Source organism: Peromyscus californicus, unplaced genomic scaffold (genome assembly GCF_007827085.1).
Source record: "Peromyscus californicus insignis strain IS unplaced genomic scaffold, ASM782708v3 Scaffold_1__1_contigs__length_55948999, whole genome shotgun sequence".
Lineage (NCBI taxonomy): Eukaryota > Metazoa > Chordata > Mammalia > Rodentia > Cricetidae > Peromyscus > Peromyscus californicus.
In genome coordinates this window covers 30397870-30419687 of record NW_026294492.1, presented here as the reverse complement: position 1 = coordinate 30419687, position 21818 = coordinate 30397870, and the positions used below count along the sequence as shown (strand labels likewise).

Below are 21818 nucleotides of genomic sequence, written 5' to 3'. Positions count from 1 at the left end.
CTTAGCCAAATCTAGCCCACCCCATTTTTGTCAATAAAGTTTCATGAGAACAAGGCACCCCCTTATGTATTGACGTGTTGTCTAAGGTTCATATTCAGTATCAGACTTGAGCAGTTTCAGAGGAACAGGGACACCTGCAAAGCACAAGTGTCTATTGTCAGGCCCTTTACAGAACATAGTTTGGCATGGCCTGAGATAAGACAGTCAAGGAGTGTTGGGGAGCGCAGTTCTGAAGGTCAGGAATGGAAAGATGAAGTGGGAAGAACTTGGTTGGGTGACCAAGAGTTGCTGTTTCTATTGATTCTTCCCCAACCTGTTACGGTGACCTTGGATCATTCGTTTCAGAGCCATTTCTGTGTCTAGAATCAGAGCAATTACAGATATTATTTCCCTAATGCATTATGAATAACCAACATTAATTTTTTAATCCACTTTTATGAGAATAACCACTAACTAGCTGAAAAGCAGACTTGAGGGCAAGCTTTTGAGAAACCAGATCCTGCTCTTCACGTTGGTGACCAGGGTGGACGATGTCCTAAACCTCAGCTGGTGTTTATTCCACTTTCCAATACCTATAGGTTACGTCTTGGAAGTGTTCACCACATTAAACCGCCAAGCTCTTAGAAATACTGCCCCTTCCCTAAACATGTATCTAACTGGTTGCTTATTAACCGTAAGCTTTCACAAAATATCCTTGGAATCAAACTCTTTAGGAGTAAGGCCCAATAATCTTTGCTTTTATGATGTATAAATTATTCTGATATGCCCCATGGAATAAGAACTGCGGGTATGGATTAAATTTAAGTCAACATTTCTGAATGTGGCCCAAGGATCACTGGTTTCAGAGAATCATTTAGGTGACAGATCCTAGGCTCTGCAGAAGAGATCCACTCACACAATCTTGTCTTCATTAACATTCAGGATATCTTTCTTCTTAACTGTGTCCTGGTTTTGAAAAAGGCAGTTGTTTGTGGGTGTTTTGACGTGTCTGAGTTGTGTTTTAGTAGAGACCACAAAAATGAAGGTTTAGTTGTTTCCATCATGACTAGCACAGAAGGAAAGGGTGGGGTACGGGGTGGGTAGCCTGTAACCTCTGAAAGGACATCTAATATCTGTTGGTGATTTCCTATTGAGGTACTTTTCCAGCTTTGGAGAAAAGACAGAAATCCATCCAGGGAGTGTGTTTGGGTAAAATGAAGGTAAATAGCAGAAGTCAAGCATGCCTGTAACTCCAAAGGAAGGTCACAAGTTCAAGGCCAGGCTATGTAGAGAAGGTGCGCTCATGCATTTCCTCTTTCCCTCTCCATATATATGTACACACACACATATAAGAACATACATATACTTTATATGTATATATGTATATATATCATAATACACAAACATTAACAAGATACTTCGATGGTGCTTTAGGGAAAGAAACTTACATAGACAGCTGTAGACAGTGTTGGCAGAGGAAAAGAAACGTTTGATATAAGGGGGTGGTCTGGTAGTGGAGATGTTAGAGTTTAAACATGCAGAAATGCTGCATGCTCAAGGAACAGTTGGAAGTAGTTTGGAGAAACCCAGAGTGTGCACATGTCTCCCCAATACTTCGTATTGGGATGTGTAAAGACGGGACACTCGGTTCACGTGTCTTCCTTGGCTGCATAGCAAGTTCCAGGCCAGCCTGGGAAATATGAAATCCTATCTCACAAAAGGTGGAGTGGAGCCCAGTCGTGCTGGCAAAGGCAGGCAAATCCTGAGGCCAGCCTTTTGTACTTTGCAAGTTTGAGGACAACCAGGACTGAATCGAGAGACCCTGTCTCAGAAAAATAAAAAATAAAAATAAAATAGGTGGCAGGCGGGAGATATGACTCCGTGGATAAAGCGTTTTCTGTGCAAGTGTAAAGACCTGGGTTTGAATCCCTAGAACTCATGTGACACCGGGCTCAACAGCAGTCATTTGTAACCCTAATGCTCTTAGGGCAAGATGGAGAGGCAGGACAATCTCCCTAAATTCACAGGCCAGCCACTCTGTCATACACAAAAGCAAAGCCCCTGTCTCAAGGTGAAAAGCAAGGAAGACACCCAAGGCCACACACACACACACACACACACACACACACACACACACACACACACTCACAGGAGTCCAGCAAAAATGGAACCACGCCAACAGGTTTGGACATAAAGTGACTTGGTACACCTGATGAGAAATGTTTTCTAGCAGAAGGGCAGAAACCATATAAAAGCATGTAGGTGTGAGTTTAGCGGAATCGTGTGTCTGGTCTTGAAAAGAGGAGCGAGGTGCACGTGGTCACGGGTTTAATTTTGTTTAAAATGTGATGTTTGAGCATACTCGTGAGAAAATGGGTGGTGAGGTAGAGGAGGAGACACCTGTAGGGAAGAAGGAACGTTCGGATATATATATGTATATATCCGAACACTAATATATATATCTGACAAAGAGAAGCAAAGCATATGATGGGTGTTTTGTGTGCGTACCTTGACGTTCGGTTTATTCTGTGGATAACGACTCAAATTCTTCTTCCTGAGGTTACCACGTTTGTCTCCATCCGATGATGTTCGCCTCGCTTCCTTCAACACTGGGGTGACCAACCTTGTCCCTACTCTGAATCCGCCCGGGGCTCCGGAGCATCGTTGCCGAGTTAACGAAAAAGGTGTTCATGAGCCAGCCACGCCTGATGTCTCAGAACCTGACTTCGGAACAGCACAAGGTAAAAGGAGCGCTGGATGACTCATTGAAGGCTGAACCCAGCGAGCTCTGGGTGGAAACCTTTGTCCGGAAGCTGCGTGGCCTGCGCGTCCCGGTTGCCCCGGCGACGCTGCTGCGGCTGGGTCTCCCGGGAGTTCCCGTGGCTGCAGCGGACGGACTGACGGACGGCACGGCGCGGGCTGCGGTTGCTCACGGATAGACACTGTGCCACCCTCGCCACACCGAGTCTGTGCCGTAAGTGCGGGTTCCTAGGCCAGGGATGGTGAAGAGAGCGGGGTCTGGAGCGTGGGGATGCCCGGGAGGGACGCGGGCGGACGGGCGCGCCTGTGCATCTAGAGACCGCTCTAGATAACCTGGAAAAAGTCAGTGACTGGCTCAGAGGCTTGGAAACGAAACAAGTGCCTCCCAAACTTCCCAGGTCTTTTGTGCGCACACCCGAAGCGTGGGGCATAAACAAAACGTTGTGCAGAGTCTGTCAACGACGTGGCGAGCTAGTTTCCAGGGTTCTAAGGAGATCGACTGTGTTGCCACGAACACCTCTCTGCGCAGGTGTGTGCGTTTTAAATTGTAACTCGGTGAGGCAGATCGGAATGCTCCGTCTGTGGAGTCCATTTTCCCCCCGTCAAGTTTATTAAACATAAGTGCGTCTTTGGTTTCATTGGAAACCGGTGACAGTGAGCGGTGGGCGGCATCCCTGAGTGATCTTCCCTGGCCTTGAAACTGTCCTTTCTTTCCCCTCAACATTCCTAAAGCCAGGCTTTGGTTTGGTTGATTGGTTTGTTTTTAACAGTTTGCTGTTAGATCTTAGATTAGGAAAGTCGGTTTTTCTACCTTATTTTTTCCTGCTCACCACTTCCTCCCCCGCCCCCCCCATCTTAATTTGTTTGCCTGTGTAGTCCTTGTGCTTCCTTAAGCCCTCGGGACTATAAAGTAAAACAGTCGTGAAAATGATCCTCCAAGTGTTCTTTCCTCCTGTGAACCTTATTCTGTACATCCTTAACAGTAAGGAAATTCCATGGAAGCTTTCCAATGAATTTAAAAATTTCAGTCAAGTATCGATTACTCCTCTACCTGTCTGTCTATGCGTGTCTTTTTGCAGTCGTGGGTGGCCCCCAGCCTGCTCCTGTTTTTGTAGACAGAACTCCATTAACTCAAGAGTCAAATACTTTATGAATTCTGAAGTTAGCATGGAAGGTATACCCCTTCAAGCTGAAGGTGACTGATAACTATGTGAAAACATTTTCCATCAATAGCTGTATCTATCCATTTAATCTTGCCCAAATATTGTGCTAATAGTAATCAACATGTACGGTGGCTTTTGCTTTTAAAAAGAGAAAAAGAAGGCAAGAAAGTGAAACTTTAGTAAGATGTAAAAGCCTTCTGTATGCCAGAGAATGGGGTGTCAATGGAAATCCAGTGTGATGAGTATGTAAGGACTGGGGCTGGGAGGGTGGGTAAGCATCATGTTTGTCCAGAAAAGAGCCCTGCCTTTGGGGAGTGGGACATTTGAGTTGAACTGTGAAAAGTGAAGAGATTGGAAATACGATCCTGAAGGGTCAGACATTCCAGGCTGAGAAATAAGAGAGGAGGCTGAAGGTGTTGGGGAAGAATCTGAGAGACAAAACAGGAAAGGTAAATCAGGGTGAGGTAGGAAGAACTGTAAATATCATGCTATCATTTGAAGTTTACTCTGTGGCCTTTAGAGGCCATAATGTACTTTAAAGAAAAAAAAAAAATTGTACTGGGGATTGAGACGACTCAGTTCCTAGGAATGCTTGCTGTCCCTGCAGAGGACCTGAGTCTGGTTCCCAGTTCCCCGGCTGGGCCACTCACAACCACCTTAACCGGTCCAGGGCAGTGGCTCTCAGCCTTCCTAATGCTTCAGCCCTTCCATGCTGTTCCTCACGTTGTGGGGACCCCAACTATAAACTGACTTTTGTTGCTACTTCATAGCTTTAATTTTGCTTCTGTTATGAGTAGTGACGTAAATGTCTGTGTTCTCCAATGGTCCTAGGAGACCCCTGTGAAAAGGGTCGTCCGATGTCCCAAGAGGTATCGTGGCGCACAGGTTGAGAACCACAGTTCTAGGGGACAGCCTGCTCTGGCCTCTGTGGACACCCACACACATGGCGAATGCACACACACAAATACACAAATCACACATTCACACAGCATACACATACACACACACACACAAATAAAAATAAATCTTCTTAAAACTTTATTATTGATGTGTGAGCATGCCACAGTGTGTGTGCAGAGGTCACAGGATGGCTTTGTGGAGTTAATTCTTCCATCTTTATTGGAACTCTGGGAACTGAACTCAGGTCCCAAGGCTTAACTGGCTAGTGCTGTTGAGCCCTCTTCCTACTCCTCCTCCTTCTCCTTCTCCTCCTCCTCCTCCTCTTCTTTTCATTTTAACATCACCACAGTACAGATGACCAAAATCAAGAAATTTAAAATCAAATCCACATACGGTGTTTGGACTTTTCCAGTTGCTCTGGTATTGCTCTTTGCAAACCTTTTCCCCCATTGCAGAAGGGAATTCAGGATCTCACACTGCATTTCCTTTCCAGTCTCTGTGAATCTGGAGCAGTGTTTTGACCTTTGTCCTTCCTGACCTTGGCATTTTCAGGAAGGATACAGGACCGTTATCTGTAGGAGCTGTTCCATGATGACGATGCCTGCCAAAAACCAACACAACGGAGATGCTGTGTCTGCCTCGGTGTTTTGTATTTTCTAGATATTTTATGTTTCTAGAAGTGTACCATATGTGTGGGTGGGTGTGTATCTGACTACTCTGATCTAGCTTTACGTTCTTAGATTTTGGATTTTGTTTATTTTGTCTTGTTTCTTCTGTTTTTATGTGTTTTGTTTGTTGTATTGGGGGGGGTGGAAGGGTCAGTGTTTTGAAATAGGGTCTTGCAACGTAACCCAGGCTAGCCTCCAGTTCTCAGTCCTCCTCCCTCAGCCTCCCAAGTAAAAGTGGAACCTCACTATGCCCTATGAGGTCACTGTCTCAGGAGGCCCATTTATTATTCCTTTCATATGGCTATTCAGTTGTCCTGACATCGTTTGCCGAAGAGGCTTCTGTTCCCACCGAAGCACTTTGGCACCATTTTCGAAAGACAATTAGCAAGAGCTGTGACTTGAACTTGCCGTGACGCTCTCAAACTTACATTGAAATGTAATTACCGTTGGCCATGTCGGGAGATGGGACCTTCAAGAGGTAATTAGGCCCTGAGGCCTCGAGGGTAGAATGCATGCAGTTACTAATCAATGCATGAGTTCAGCTCTCCTTTGCTCTTAGCTTCCCACCTCCCATCATTTGACAGAGCAAGAAAATGCCAGTGTCTTCATACTGGACTTCCCAGACTCCAGAACTTTAAGTCAGTGCATGTCTATTCATTATAAATTATCCAGTCTCAGGTGTGGTATTATAGCATCACAAGATAAACTAAAGCAAACATAAAAGGCTACTTCTTGTCTCAGTGCTATGTTCCATGGATATATATGTCTTTTTCCTTTTGTTTTGTTTTTCTAGACAGGGTTTCTCTGTGTAACAATCCTGGCTGTCCAGAAACTCATTCTGTAGACCAGGCAGACCTCGAACTCACAGAGATCTGCCTGCCTCTGCTTCCTAAGTGCTGGGATTAAAGGCATTCACCACCACTGCCCAGTTAATAATATGTCTTTATGTCCATGTCTCTGCCTCACTTGGTTTATTATACCTTTATTAAAATAAATCATAGCATTAGTAAAATTTGAGTGCAGGTGATATAACTCTCCCAAGTTTGTATTTATTGTGGCTATTCAGAATTCTGAGCATTGTCATATAAATTTCAAATTCATCAGATCAACTTCTATTTTTAAAAAAGCCTATTGACAGCCAGGAATGGTAGTTCATGCTTGTAATCACTAGTTGGGCAGCTGAGGCAGGAGGATTGCCACAGTTTGAGGTGGTGGTGGCGGTGGCGGCAGCGGCGGCGGCAGTGGCGCCGCACACACACACACCTTTAATCCCAGCACTAGTCAGGTAGAGGGTAGGCAGGTGGATCTCTGTGAGTTCCAGGGATACATAATGAGACTTTGACTTAAAAAGAAAGAAAGAGCCGGGCTGTGGTGGCGCACGCCTTTAATCCCAGCACTCGGGAGGCAGAGCCAGGCGGATCTCTGTGAGTTCGAGGCCAGCCTGGGCTACAATGTGAGTTCCAGGACAGGCGCAAAACTACAGAGAAACCCTGTCTCGAAAAACCAAAAAAAAAAAAAAAAGAAAGGAAGGAAGGAAGGAAGAAAGAAAGAAAGAAAAGAAAAAAGAGAGGAAGAAACAAAGGATGAACCAGTGTGTATTCTGAGTCCTGAGAGAAAGCATCCAATGTTTCGTCACTAAGAATGGCATTGACTGGGTAGGTTTTAGACACGTACCCTTGAAATTCCATCCCTTCTATTCTTAATTTGTTGAGATTTTTTCATAAATAACTATTGAGTTTGTCAAATGTCTTTTCCATATCTACTGAGCTAAGCCTGTGAATTTTGTCTTTTCTGTTTGTATAACCTTTTTTTTTTACATTATTGACTTTCAAATATTAAACCAACTTTGCATTTCTGAGGTAAACCCCATGTCATAAAATCCTTTTCATATGTGTCTGTAGTTGGTTGGGTAGACATTTTGTCGAGTGTTTTCATATGTACAGTGGTTCCTTTGTCTGGTTTCTTACCATGATGATCCTGGCCCTGGAGAACAAATTGAGAAAGATTTCTTTCTCTTTAGGAATAGTTAGGAAGAGCTATGAAATATTTGTCTTGTATTCTTTGAGTATTTGGTCGAATCCATCTATGAGCCATCTCATCCTGGACTTTTGTTTGTAGGTAGACTTGTTTACTCATTCACTTTCTATGTAGTCAGATTTTCTATTTCTTCTTGAGTATTTTTGTCTTTCTAGGCATTTGTCCAACCAACTTGACCACTTTGGCTCCATAAACATATTTGTTATAGTCTCTTTAATTTTTAAAGATGCCTGGAGGAGAAACTCGTTTGTTTCTTGGTCCCTCAAGGTGTGTCGGTCTCGCTGATCTTTCGGAGGGCCAGCCTTTGTGTGGGCAGTTTCTGGTGCGGCATCAGCCCTCAGCCAGCTGGCTCTCTTCTGTTGGGTTCTTGATGATCTGTGGTTTGCAGCCGTGTGCCTGTGATGAAGGGATGGATCTCATTTTACACTACCTGTATCTTTTTCTTTTTGCAATGTATTGAGCTTTTTGAAAGTGTAGACCAATGTTCTTCATTAAATTTAGAAAGTCTTAGCCATTATTTTGTCCAAAAAAAAAAAAATCCTTTTTTGCCTCTGTCTCACTGTTTTTTTTAGTTATCTTATTCTTTATGTGCTGATGCTGCTGATTTTGTCCCAGGCGTTTCTGAAACTCACGTCATTTGAAAGTCTAGGGCACTGAAATGGCTCAGCAGATAGAGGAGCTTGCTGCACAAGCCTGGAGGAGACCTGAGTTCAATCCCCGGAACCCACGATGGAAAGAGAGAACTGGCGCCACAGACCTTGACCACTGTCCTCTGACCTTCGCCGGCATGCCATAGCATGAACACACGCATGCATGCATGCATGCACACACGCACACACACACACACACACACACACACACAGAGTAATAATTAACTGATTTCATTACCAAAGATTAAACATTGTGGGAGGAGGCTAGATGTCTTAGATGAGGTTAGTCTTGAGAGGAGGATGTGTATGTCCTTGTCTTTCAAGGATCACCTGTGTCTTGTAAAATCCCACCTGTGCCTCCACTTATCCCTTTGTCCTTCCCTCTTCAGCCTCCAATGGATGCCTCTCCCATCTCTCTTATCTTCTGGCCTAAGATCTTTCTTCTGAGTGATAGCTACACCTACCGGTATCAGTGTTCATGGACTTGACTTTGAGTCTCTCCTGGTCCTTTTTGTCCTCTTCACTCTTCCTTACAGACCACACCCCACTCTCACCTTGGCTCTGTGCAAACTCTTAGAAAGGAGGCTTCAAGAGACAACTCTCCCAGAGCTGGGCTTGGCTTTATGATTCGTTTGTGGAGGGCACGTCCGTTGTCGTGCACGGGATGCTGGCGGTTTGTGTGTGCTTCGTGCGTTATTTACAAAGAGATCACATTATGCAGCGTCCTTCTCCTCGGTCGCCTCTGAGCTTCCCTCCGCCATGTGTCTTGGAGAGTCATTGGGGTGTCATGTGGAGTGTGCTTGTGAGCCTGGGATAGGAGCAGGGGTCAGAGAGCAGAATAGGTATCACTTTTACCATACCCGCGTCAGGATGACCCTGCGTCGAGTAGATGCTCATGGTGTATTGGAGAGCTGGCCTGGAGCCCAGGTAAGAGATCGGGAATTACTGCTTCTAGAAACTGATAGACTTAAGGAAACAGGAGTTAGATCCATAAAGTCCTTTGTGCAACGCCTTCCTCCTCTAAGTAATTCCTGCTGAAGTACATTCCAGATTCCTTGCATAAGGAAAGGTCATACTGAGAAATTATGTTCAGAACCTTTTTTTTTTTTTGGTGGTGGGGAGGGGGGAGATAGATCTCACTTTGTAGTCCTGACTGGCTTGGACTTACTCTGTAGATCAGGCTGGCCTGAAACTCCCAGAGATCCACCTGCTTCTACCTCCTGAGTGCTGGGATTAAAGGTGTGCACCACCGCATGGCTGGAGCTTTATTTGATGGCAGTCAGAAGTTTGGTTGATGTGACAGAGATCTGATCAGCTGGAGCAATAAACCACAAACCCTCTGAACAAAAGAAGGGGATGTAAATAATTTAATCACTGAACAGAATAACGTACCTAGAAGGAAATAAGAAGATAATGCCTAGACTGAAGCCGCACAATTAAAAAACCGGCGCCATGGTGCACACCAGTCATCCCAGCATTTAAGAGGGTGAAACAGAATTAGAAGTTCAGCGTCATCCTCAGCTACGACGTACTGAGTCTGAGGTCGGCCTAAGATACTGAATATATAAGGCTCTCCAAAAACAACAACAAAACACCCAGTTTTATTATTAAACTTAGCGTCATGTTCACATGTAGCTGTAGTGCTTATAAACTAGGTGAAATAATCTATCAAATTCTATACTAATAACCTTCTAAGGGTGTTTTATACTCTCTTCTCTTTCCAGACAAAGATATGCATGCTACTTTTAAGTTAATGATACTTCTGTAAAGCAATATAGTATAATCAATAAAGTTTCCAGGGCCTAATGTGTTGTGGATTTTCCCTGCTGTTTTTTTTTTTAATGGGGTTGATATTTTCCCCCTTTAATGGGGATTTGAATCCACTATTTAAAAATTTTTCTAAAAACACTATACGAGTAATAATCATTTACCCAGCTAAATGTTATTTTCCATAATATAATTTTGTTCTGCTTTTTTGAGACAGTGTCTCACTGTGTGGCCTACACTGGCCTTTGATTTATGATCTTCCCACCTCAGCATCCCAAGGGCTATGGGGTGTGTGTGTGTGTGTGTGTGTGTGTGTGTGTGTTTTCTGAGAGAAAATCTCATGTATTCCAGATTTGTCTGGAGCTCACGATGTAGCTAAGGGTGACCTTGGGCTTTCTGATCATCCCGCCTCTGCCTCTCCCCAGTGCTGGGACTACACGTAAGCACTACCATGCCATCAAACCTAGAGCTTCCGCCATGCTAGGCAAGCATGCTACCTATTGAGCCACACAGGCGCCCCCTAGTGTATCTTTTTATTGTGGCAAGTAAGGGTCCATAGCGTCTCTCTCCATTGAGATAACCTCTGGATGAAAAAGACAATATTAATAATCATCTGAAGTCTATTTATTTGGAACATGAGAAATTTTAGCAGTGGTTAGCTCCTCCACTTAATACTATTACTACCAAGACCTAAATAAAACAGTTCTTCAAATTGTGTACTCTTACAAAATAGGCTAGAGGTGGGGTAGTGTGGTTTCAGTTGTACCTTGTGGAACCTGAAAGTCTGATTCTGATTCCATGCCAGCTCCACCGCGCTTCAGATTCTCATCTACACAGTTGGATAAAAATAACACCAGAGTGTTTATACAGACTGTATGAAGGTAGGCAATGCTATCTCAGTGCTGTCTCCTACAATTACCATAATTAAATTATGCACACAAGATTTTGCTGGATAAAGGGGTAGAATTTTTTAGGCTAATTTCAAATTTTATAGCATCAATTTCCTACCCTGATTTATGTAATCATTTTGGCCTTATCTCATTGAATGTTTAGTCGCAATTATAAGCATAAACAATGGGAATGACAATAAAAATGAGAGCCAGTATTTTCTTAGAGATCCCTGTGGATATGAAACCATTTGGGAAGAATTAGAAAAATTTACCTCCTTTCGGATGTGTGATTATTATTATTTTCTTGGGGGGGATTTAAAAATAGTTCAGTCACCCCAATACAAATAAAAGCTAAGACCAAGAAACGGCACCTTGACCAGCTGGATGGATCAGGTTAAAAAGGCAACCTGGGTTACAACCTCAGGACTACTTGGTAGGAGTGGACTGACTGTCACACACACACACACACACACACACACACACACACACACACACACACCTACCTCACATCCATACCACATAGACCACTTCCTACACACACATGCACATCTCACATTCATATCACATACACACAATAATAATAATTAATAATAGTAATAAAGTATAATCCAAACTTTTTTGGGGTTGTTTTTTTTTTTTTTTCCAGGCAGGGTTTCTCTGTGTAGCTTTGCGCCTTTCCTGGAGCTCATGCTGTAGACTAGGCGGGCCTCGAACTCACAGAGATCCGCTGGTGGCACTCGCCTTTAACCCAGACCTTTTAAGGAAATGGTGTTCTGAGAAAACCCGCATTGTTCGGCGACCACGGTGTTCTTCCTTCTGTCCACCAGGTGGAGGTGTAGAGCTTTGTACTCTGCCTTGTTGTGAAATTCTTCCCCCTGGCCGTGCTGTTCCGGCGACTTGGTTAGGAAGGCAAACATCGTATTCAAGAGTATGAACGTCCCTCCCCTTCCATGGCGCTTTACAGCCTTGCATTTTAATCATTTCCTCAGGGATAATAAAAGCAATAGATTGAGTAAAGGTTCTTCCCCCCCGGCTTGTTTCCCGTGACCTGTGGTCAGCACTGAGCCGTCATCAGCAATGACCCCCGGCAGGCCTTGCAGTAGCTGGACGAATACAGAGCTGTGCTTGCAAAATAGCACTCCTACTGCACAAAGAAAGCAAAAACCAGAGGGTGGAAATAAACCGCCGGCAACCCGGGCAACCTGTCCGTATATACGAACTGTGAGAACGCTGTGTCCCCGGGGAACCCGATGAACAAGACTCGCTCTTGTTTCCTAGGTGCGACGCTGTGCGTCGATCACGACGCTAACTGAAGTCGCTCTCACCGAAATGGAGAAGTATGAAAAACTGGCTAAGATTGGAGAAGGGTCTTACGGGGTTGTCTTCAAGTGCAGAAACAAGTCGTCTGGACAAGTGGTGGCTATCAAAAAATTCGTGGAATCCGAAGACGATCCTGTTGTCAAGAAAATAGCACTGAGAGAAATACGGATGCTGAAGGTAGGTCACGTGCTCCGCGGGCGGAGGTCTGCGCCCCCAAGGCATCGGTTGAAAGGGGCACACTAAAGCGACCCAGAATTTTAAAGTCGGATTTCTTTTCCATTGGACTGAAATTCCTGGGGATCAGCAACTTCGGGAAATAGGGTTGGACTTTGGCCCCTTTGGTTTTTATCTGATGTGTGTGAGCCTAGCAGTAGGTGGTTAAAACATGGAAGTACTCGGCATTCCGTCCACCACATCCTGATTGGGAAACATCCACTCTGTCCTAAGTGTCCTGACCCTACTATTTACCAACTGCCCTCCACCTGGCCATCTTCTGGACATTGCCCCCACACACTTTCCCAACCAACCAGCAAAACTACATGAGCGCGTCCCAGCACAGAGGGGACCCCATGCCCCTGTAGAGATCAACATGGATCCGCCTCCGCTAAGTATCACCCAGCCATGTACACTAGTTTTTACATTTTTTTCTTTCTTTTTTATTTTTTTAATTTTTATTTCATGTGCATTGGTGTTGGGTCTCCTGGAACTGGAATTACAGACAGTTGTGAGCTGCCAGGTGGGTGCTCTGGAAGAACAGTCAGTGCTCTTAACCACTGAACCGCTCTCCAGCCCCCTACATTTTTTTTTCTTTTGTTACCATTGCTTTTCCTCTGACGGATCTCGATGTAGAAGTTTCGTATGTTCTCAAAGGAAATGTTTCCCTAACCTAAAAAACCCCTCTGTTTTCAGAGCTATAAGACCCAGGATGAGCTTCTCCAACATGAACGCCCGAGGGAACCCCTGGGGACCCCCCTGAAATGCAGAGTCTGGAGGTGGGGGGATTTGGGATGGGTCCTGAAGCGCCTCATTTGTAGCAGGCTCCCAGAGGTGGAGAAGCCACTAGAACGCACATTTGAAGAGCACACAGCCAGCCTTCATTTTCTAAGTATCTTCTGTTACTTTTTAATGGAATTTCAGCTTGTAAAAGTGAATAATTACATTATTTCTCCTTTTCAAATATCTTGTGCAGGAGTTCCCGCCCCCCACATCTAATCTATTGCAGTGTTTCGTTTAAAACAGAGTTTGGCCGGGCGGTGGTGGCGCACGCCTTTAATCCCAGCACTCGGGAGGCAGAGCCAGGTGGATCTCTGTGAGTTCGAGGCCAGCCTGGTCTCCAAAGCGAGTACCAGGAAAGGAGCAAAGCTACACAGAGAAACCCTGTCTCGAAAAACCAAAAAAAAAAAAAAAAAAAAAAAACAGAGTTTGATTTAAAATATGAGTCGCTCTTACCGCTTGACCAGCAGGGGGCGCTAGTGAACCAGGCTACTCTGGCGATACTAGGTTTTTGCTTACTTGTTTATCATTTCCGAGTTAAAACTGCCCCGATCTGAGGATGCGCTTTAACGTGCGAATTAGCCACGCGTCGTTGTGTGAGGCGTCTGGTGATTGGCTCACAACCGTTTTCCCCGCGTTTTGCTGTTGCTCCGTGGCTAGCCCCGAACACATCCTTTTTTATTTTGCTCACACTCTCCTCCTGTTTACCTTCCAGCGGCCTCCTCCTTCCACTACCTGCTTCACTTTAGGCAACCACAGAGCGGGCTAAGTCAACGTCACTAGCTAAAGTCGCTGTGGATCGCAGGCTTGCCCCCAGACAGTTTGCCCGGGTTAAACCTGGGCACGGCGGCCGGCGGCGTGGAGCTGCAATGTCTGTGAGTCCCTTGTCCACCTGGCAGGAAAACTGTCCCGCTTCCAAACTGTGGTTTTGCTAGAGCACAAAGCAGCCTGGCTCTTGCGAAACCACCCCTCGGCCACCCTTTGGCCACCCTTTGACCACTGCCGCTTTCCGCCAGTGGAGTTGACAGAATGCAAATAGATTTGGGGGCTCTGGACACAATTCTCATGGGTCTCGCGTCCCCAACCATTAAGAAGCAGTCGTCGTCGGGTGATTTTGTTGTTTTACACTCCGTGTGTGTGTGTGTGTGTGTGTGTGTGTGTGTGTGTGTGTGTGTGCGTGTGCGTGTGTGTGTTCAGGTGCCTAGTGAGGCCTGAAGAGGGTCTGGGATCCCTTGAAGCTGGAGTTACAGGTGGTTGGTTGTGAGCCGTCTAATGTGGGTGCTGGAAACTAAACTCAATTGTCTGCAAGAGCAGGAAGCACTCTGGACTTCTGAGCCATCATTCCAGCGCAGATTTTTTTTTTTAATGGAGCCACACTTGCAGATAGAGATCTATAGACATGCAATGGAAAGATCTGAATGTGCCTAAGACTCGCTACTGAGCCTGCAAAATACTTATTGAACTGCTATAATATACAAAACGAGGTGTGTGTGTGTGTGTGTGTGTGTGTGTGTGTGTGTGTGTGTGTGTGCTGGAAATTAATTTCTCTACTGATAGACAACAAGGAAAAGGAGTTACAGATAGATGAGGTGGTCATATGTCCTGGTTTGCCCAGGGACATCCAGGTTTATAGTTTTTGCCCCAGATTCCTGTGTAGCTAAATACCCCACCACTTTCGGGCAGTCTTCTGGTACATACGCTAAACTGTTTGGGCCCCCTCAGCATAGGCAGAGTAGCCATGTGTACTAGTTTGCCTATAGCTGTTTTTTGTTTTTCGAGACAGGGTTTCCCGTGTAGTTTTGGTGCCTGTCCTGGAGCTCGTTCTGTAGACCAGGCTGGCCTCAAACTCACAGAGATCTGCCTGCCTCTGCCTCCAGAGTGCTGGGATTAAAGGCGTGCACCACGACCGCCCGGCTGCCTACAGTTGTTCTTATTTCTACCTGTTATATTGACTTCTACACTAAGATTTTTATATTCACTCTTGGAATAGATTATCTAACTTGATCAGCATTTTAATTTTGGTTTAAAATATTGACCAAAGGTCTGGAGAGATGGCTCCGCAGCTAAAAGCACTTATTGCTCTTACAGCAGATGTGGATTTAGTTCCACAGCCATCTGTAACTTGAGTTCCAGGTGATCTGATGCCTTCTGGCCTCTTTGGGTACTAGGCATACAAGTAGTGCATGTACATACATACAGGCAAAACACTCATCACATAAAGCACTTTTTAAAAAATGCATGTATATAATATTATATTGCACAGGAAAACAAAAAGGGAAAAGGAAAATATCAAAGACTGCTTTCTAAACTATTTCCATGTGGCAACAGAATTCAACACATGTACCTTCTGTCCAGCAGAGTCAAACGGCAGAACAGAATGCAATGAAAAGAATACCTGAATGCATTAACTTGGAGGGACTTCTATGACGAGAAGTGTACCAAAAACTTAAACACTGGGATCCGGTATTGCTGAGAGCCAACACTAGAAACCGGACTGCATCTAAATCCAGAAACATTTTCATTCTGTTTATAGTAAAGGGGGACTGGAGAGATGGGCTCAGATTAAGAATACACACTGCTATTGCAGATGACCCAAGCTTGTTTCCCAACATCCACATCAAGTGGTCCACAACTGTCTGTAAGTCCAGCTCCAGAGCATCTGGTGCCCTCTTCTGGACTCTTTGAGCACCTGCACTCACATGCATGTATTCACACACACACACACACACACACACACACACACACACACACACAATTAAAAAGAAAATAAAACTTTTTTTAGTCTATGATAATGTGTAAGGTACGTAGGCACTGATTATGTTATAATCTTTTGCATAATAATTCTTTTTCTTCAATTCTTCATTTGTGTTATAACTTGTGTGTTCCTAGTTTTCATACACTGCACAGTGGTTTCACGTTAGGGCAGTGTTTGCACTTTGCTGTCACCAGAGAGTTTTAAACAGTTTGGCTACCATCCTTATTGACTTGTTACAAGATCTTAAATGTATCCCATGTTGAAGTTCCTGTGGCTCTGAGAGCAATTTACCTTATGAAACACTGTAACAAAATTCTGTACAAGAGTCTGAAGAGATCACTTAGCCGGTAAAGCGTTTGCCATACAAGCATGAGGACCTCAGTTCAGATCCCAGCCCCCATGTACAAGGCTGTGCTCCATGGCATGTGTCTGTAACCCCAGCTCTGGGAAGACAGAGGCAGGAGGACACCTAGGACTGGCTGGACAGCCAGTCTAGCTGAGTCGGGGTAAGTGACACAGCTCAGTGAGAGACCCTGCCTCAAAAATTAAAGGGAGAGGGGATGCAAGATAGCTCAGCAGGGGAAGACGCTTGCTGCCAAGTCTGACAACCTGAGTTCAATCCCCGGGACTTCCGTGGTAGGAAGAGAGCATCAGTCCCCACAACCTGTCATCTGACCTCCATACATGTGACCTTGCACATCCACGAGTGTGTACACGCCCATGCACCCAGACACATATGTTAATTAATTAACTAATTAGTTAGTAATAAAAAGGCTAAAGGGAAGAGAAATTAAAGAAGACACCTGATGCACACTCGCACGCGCGCGTGCACACACACACATATTTGCACCCCCAAATATACATATACACCAACACACACAATATAAAAAACAAAAACAAAAAACTTCTGCCCAGAGATAGAATGACCAAAGGGACCTTGTTCTCCTGGTGTCACGGGAGTCTGGGGGGCAGCTGTGAGTGGAAACATGCAATGACTCGAGTGTGCATTTCAATTCTTTCGGCAGCAGTTGAAACACCCAAACCTTGTGAACCTCATCGAGGTGTTCAGAAGAAAGAGAAAGATGCACCTGGTTTTTGAGTACTGTGACCACACGCTGTTACACGAGCTGGAGAGAAACCCGAACGGGTAAGCGACGGAGACACTGGCGTTCTGTGGCCAGTCAGTCGATGATGGCCAATTTCAAATCCCATCCCCAGTCCCGTCCCCTTACCCCCGCCCCACCCCCACCCGTCCATCCTGATGCATTTGGCTGCCATCCTCCAGATTCACGTTGGGTGTGCTCAAAGGGCCATGGCCGCTCACCTGGATAAAGTGTAACCAGGAGAACAGATAGTCTGCGAGTCTAAATCCCCCTGTAGCTTGACGGGAAAGCACACACCGGATCACCTGACCTCAAGGAGGGACCACGATTCAGTTAGAGGAAATCTAATCGTCTAACTCACCAGTAAGTTAAAGTATAGAGGTACATATGGGGCTGGAGAGATGGCCCAGGGCTTAAGAACACTGGCAGCTCTTGCAGAGGACCCAGGTTCGGTTCCCAGCACCTGCGTGGTGGCTCACAACCATGGGAACTCCAGCTCCAGGGGACCCAATGCCCTCTTCTGTCCCCCCCTGCACATGTTGCACATATGTACATGTAGGTAAACACTCACACACGTGACATTTTTAAAAAATCTTTAAAAAAGAAAAAAAGACAGCTGCATATCTGACTGAAATGATGAAAGGATTTTATTTAAATGAGCATGTGTTTTTAGATGAAAATACCTACTATAAATACGTAGACATTGCCTCTTTTTTTTTTTTTTTTTTTTTTTTTTTTTTTTTTTTTTGGGTCTTTCAAGACAGGGTTTCTCTGTGTAGCCCTGGCTGTCCTGGAACTCACTCTGTAGCCCAGGCTGGCCTCGAATTCACAGAGATCCACCTGCCTCTGCATCCCAAATGCTGGGATTAAAGGTGTGCCCAGTGCCTCATCATTTTTTTTTTTGTAGCACAAAATTCTAATCAGAATGTGCCAATAGGATATTTTTGAACTTGAAAAAATTAGAACAAACCAAGACGTTTTTTTAAAAGAAGGAAAAGGGAGCATGGGAAACGATTTTGTTTAAAAAAAAAAAAAGTTTCACAAATAAAGCCAGAAAAGAATTTCCATAAACTATTACCACAATTAATAATTTTTCAGACTGACTAAGTTGAGTGCTGTGGTATACTAGAGAAGCTGAGACAGGAGGATTACAAGGTCAAGGTGAACCTGAGCAACTTAGTCAAGACCCTGTCTCAAGCGTTTGAAGAAGGGTTAGGGATATAGCTGAGGCCTTGCCGGGCACGCGCAAGGCACAGGGGTTCAATCTGAAGCCCCCTCCCAGACAAAGCAGGTGTGCAGGCCTCCTCCAACTAGAGAGACTGTAACTAGGTGGATCATCTGGCAACGTGTATAAATACTTTTCAAACTGTTCTCATACTTTGACCATAGAATTCCACTTAGAGAAATATGTATCAGGGAAATATTCCTATAAGGGCAAAAATACTACAAATATTCATAGAGCCGGGCGGTGGTGGCGCACGCCTTTAATCCCAGCACTCGGGAGGCAGAGCCAGGCGGATCTCTGTGAGTTCGAGGCCAGCCTGGTCTCCAAAGCGAGTTTCAGGAAAGGCGCAAAGCTACACAGAGAAACCCTGTCTCGAAAAACCAAAAAAAAAAAAAAAAAAACAAATATTCAAACATCATTATACAGAACTGGGACGGACCTAATTTTCCACAGTAAAGAACTGGGGAGCCAAGACATGACTCTCTCCTGGGAAGTCCATACCTACACTAGGATATGTTTATCTTCTCTTTCCCTTAATCCCATGTAGAAGGGTAAGAGTGGATTCACGTACCTGTCATCTTGGTGCTGGGAAAGTTGAGATGGGAAGATCCCTGGAACTGGCCAGCTACTCTATCCAAATCAGTGAGCTCCAGGTTCAGTGAGAGACCCTGTCTCAAAAATAATGATAGGACTGAGAGACGACTCAGCCGTTAAGAACATGTCCGGCTCTTCCAAAGGATCTGAGTTCAGTTCCCAGCACACATGTCAGGTGGCTCTTAACAGCCTGTAACTCCAGTTCCAGGGGATCTGACAGCTCCATGGGCATCCACACTTGAGTGGAGATACACACAGACATTGTCTTAGTTAGGGTTTCTATTGCTGTGATGAAACACTGTGACCAAAAAGCAAGTTGGGGAGGAAAGGGCTTATTCAGCTTACACTTCCACATCACTGTTCATCCTTGGAAGAAGTCAGGACAGGAACTCAAGCAGGGCAGGAACCTGGAGGCAAGAGCTGATGCAGAGGCCATGAAGGGGTGCTGCTTACTGGCTTGCTCCTCATGGCTTGCTGAAGCTGTTTTCTTATAGAAGCCAGGACCACCAGCCCAGGGATGGCACCACCCACCATGGGCTGGACCCTCCCCCATTGATCACTAATTAAGAAAATGCCTCACAGCTTGATCTCATGGAGGCTCCTTCCTCTCTGATGACTCTAGCACGTGTCAAGTTGACATAAAACCAACCAGTACAGACATGCACACATAAAAATTGGATAAAGCCGGGTGGCAGTGGTGGTGGTGGTGGCGGTGGCGGCAGCAGCGCACGCCTTTAATCCCAGCACTCTGGGAGGCAGAGCCAGGCGGATCTCTGTGAGTTCGAGGCCAGCCTGGTCTTCAGAGCAAGATCCAGGACAGGCTCCAAAGCTACACAGAGAAACCCTGTCTCAAAAAAAAAAAAAAAAAAGAAAAGAAAGAAAGAAAGAAGGAAAGGAGTAAAGAAAGAAAGAAAGGAGTAAAGAAGGAAAAAAATTGAATAAAAAGCCAAGCGTTTAATCCTAGCATTCAGGAGGCAGAGGCAGGCGGATCTCTTGAGTTTGAGGCCAGCCTGGTCTGCAGAGGGAGTTCCAGGACAGCTAGGGCTGTTACACAGAGAAATTCTGTTTTGAAAACCCAAAACAAAACAAAGCAAAAAAAAACAAAACAAGTTATTTTATTTTAAATAAAAAACAAGTCATTTTATCAACATTTAAGTATAAAATAATGAAAATAAAATAAATATTTAAAATAGAATAATTAGGTGGACAGAAGAAGATGCCAGGAAGCCAACCCCCGGCCTTCAACACGTGCACAATATGTACACATAGGCATGCATATGCACACATGCCTCACACAACACACACAAGCGAACTGTGAGGTCAGCGTCATCTTCTGGTGACCAAGGCTGCAGTTTCTGAGCTGGGGAGCTCAAGTCGCCTGGACGTGATGCCCATTCAGTCTCGAACTGAGCCAACTGAGCCAACTGATCTTCGCTTTAAGCTCTTCAGTATTGCTCGTAGTATTGGTGTTTATGCTCGACCAAAGTACAGCAGTTAAACACGGAGTAGCGACTGATTTCTACGGAGGGTTTTGTTTCACTCCGCGATGCGTTGAAAGCTGCTTGCTGCTTGTGGCGTGCTCTCCCCGTCTGGACCTGGCGCTGTCCATCTGCATCCCCACAGCCCCATCTCCTCTCTAAGGTCACTGGGATTCATCCCTGGTGGATGGTGTTCCGCCCGCAGTGGACTCTGCCCCTTGGACTCTGAGCTAACTGGACAGGGCCACGACATTCCAGTAAGAAATCTTTGCAAATCCTCTTTGACAGCCCCCATCGAATCTGCTTGACTTCTCATTAACGAGGTTAGCAGTCAGGGTTCTGACCGCTTCTGAACCCTCGCACCCGCCTTACTTCCCAGTTCCCCTCACCTGCAGTCCCGCCTAGTGCCTGTGCCCGTCTCTCCCCAGGGCTGAAGTCATCCCTCTCCCTTATCTACATGGCCTGGGCTGCTAGACCAGCTTCCTAATTCTCTTCCCCATAGTCACATTACTCCCTAGAAATCTGCTCTCTGTGCTGTATCACTTCTTACTTAATTCCTTTTGATGACTTTGGATTTAGTGCAAGGCCTGGGTTCTGGAAGGTTCCGTGGAACCCTACAGCTTCTTGCTTCAGCCTTCTATTTCCCCACACTCCTAGTCTTTGTCTCCCCAGAACATCTTCTATCTTTAGGACCTCTGGTCACCGTGCCAGGGTCATGGTCATGACTACTGGCTTCATCTGACCTCAGACCTTCATCTCCTAAACACAAGTGGATGTGAAGCCCAGGCGTTTGGGTGGTAGCTTTCTCAGTGAATTTAATTGTGTTATTCCATGTTCATACAGCCGACACAGAAGCTTCCATAACTCTCTAAGGTTATAACTTACGAAAGTAAGAAGTAGCAGAGTGGGATTTGTACTTGAGCAGTCTGCCTCTTAGCATCCAGGGAGGCTGTGGTCACCTTTGCATTTCATTAAAAAAAAAAAAGTTGTTGTCTTGGGTTTGCCTAGGAAAAGGTAGACAAGGATAAAATTATTTAAAAAACTCAGTGCAGGAAACAGAAGTAGATACTTCATCTGGAAAAGGATTTATACTGAGAATTAGGTCTCTCATAATATTAATAATCAGGTCTGGAGTCAAAGGTTGCCACCAGATACCTGACTGTCAAGAACACGCTACTATAATCATGACCTAAGGTAAGGAACTGCTCTGAGGAAAATCGCCCCCTCCGTTCATTTTGCTGAATAGACCAGCCTCACATGGAAGCACCTTGTCATGAGGGCCAACCATAACTGATGGCCTGAGTTCGAGCCCAGGGATCCAGATGGCAGAAAAAGAGAGCTCACTCCTCCAAGTTGTCTCCATATCTACTTACATATGTACACACATGCACACAAAATAAGAAGCTCAAAATATAATTTAAAATTTTAAATATAAAAATTAAACCTTTGCGTCTCTGGTTTCTGAAAATAGCAGTCCCATATGCATCAACAGAGTTGAAAAGATGAGCCACACCCCGAGAAAAAGATCTGCAGTTC

General features: G+C 45.1%; 1 protein-coding gene across 3 annotated transcripts in view; it reads left to right on the top strand.

Annotated features, from left to right (window-relative positions):
- The first annotated feature begins 2381 nt into the window (after positions 1 to 2381).
- Cdkl4 (cyclin dependent kinase like 4) overlaps positions 2382 to 21818 on the top strand; it is a 46561-nt gene continuing 27124 nt past the window's right edge. Inside the window, exons 1-3 of one of the 3 annotated variants that reach the window (XM_052746380.1) lie at positions 2382 to 2953; positions 12093 to 12311; positions 16908 to 17029. In XM_052746380.1, coding sequence (XP_052602340.1) covers positions 12144 to 12311; positions 16908 to 17029 — 290 coding nt within the window. In that variant the 5' untranslated portion in view covers positions 2382 to 2953; positions 12093 to 12143. Of the gene's footprint in view, positions 2954 to 8824; positions 9085 to 12092; positions 12312 to 16907; positions 17030 to 21818 lie in introns of those variants that run through there. The other 2 variants (XM_052746379.1, XM_052746378.1) reach the window with 2 other exon arrangements.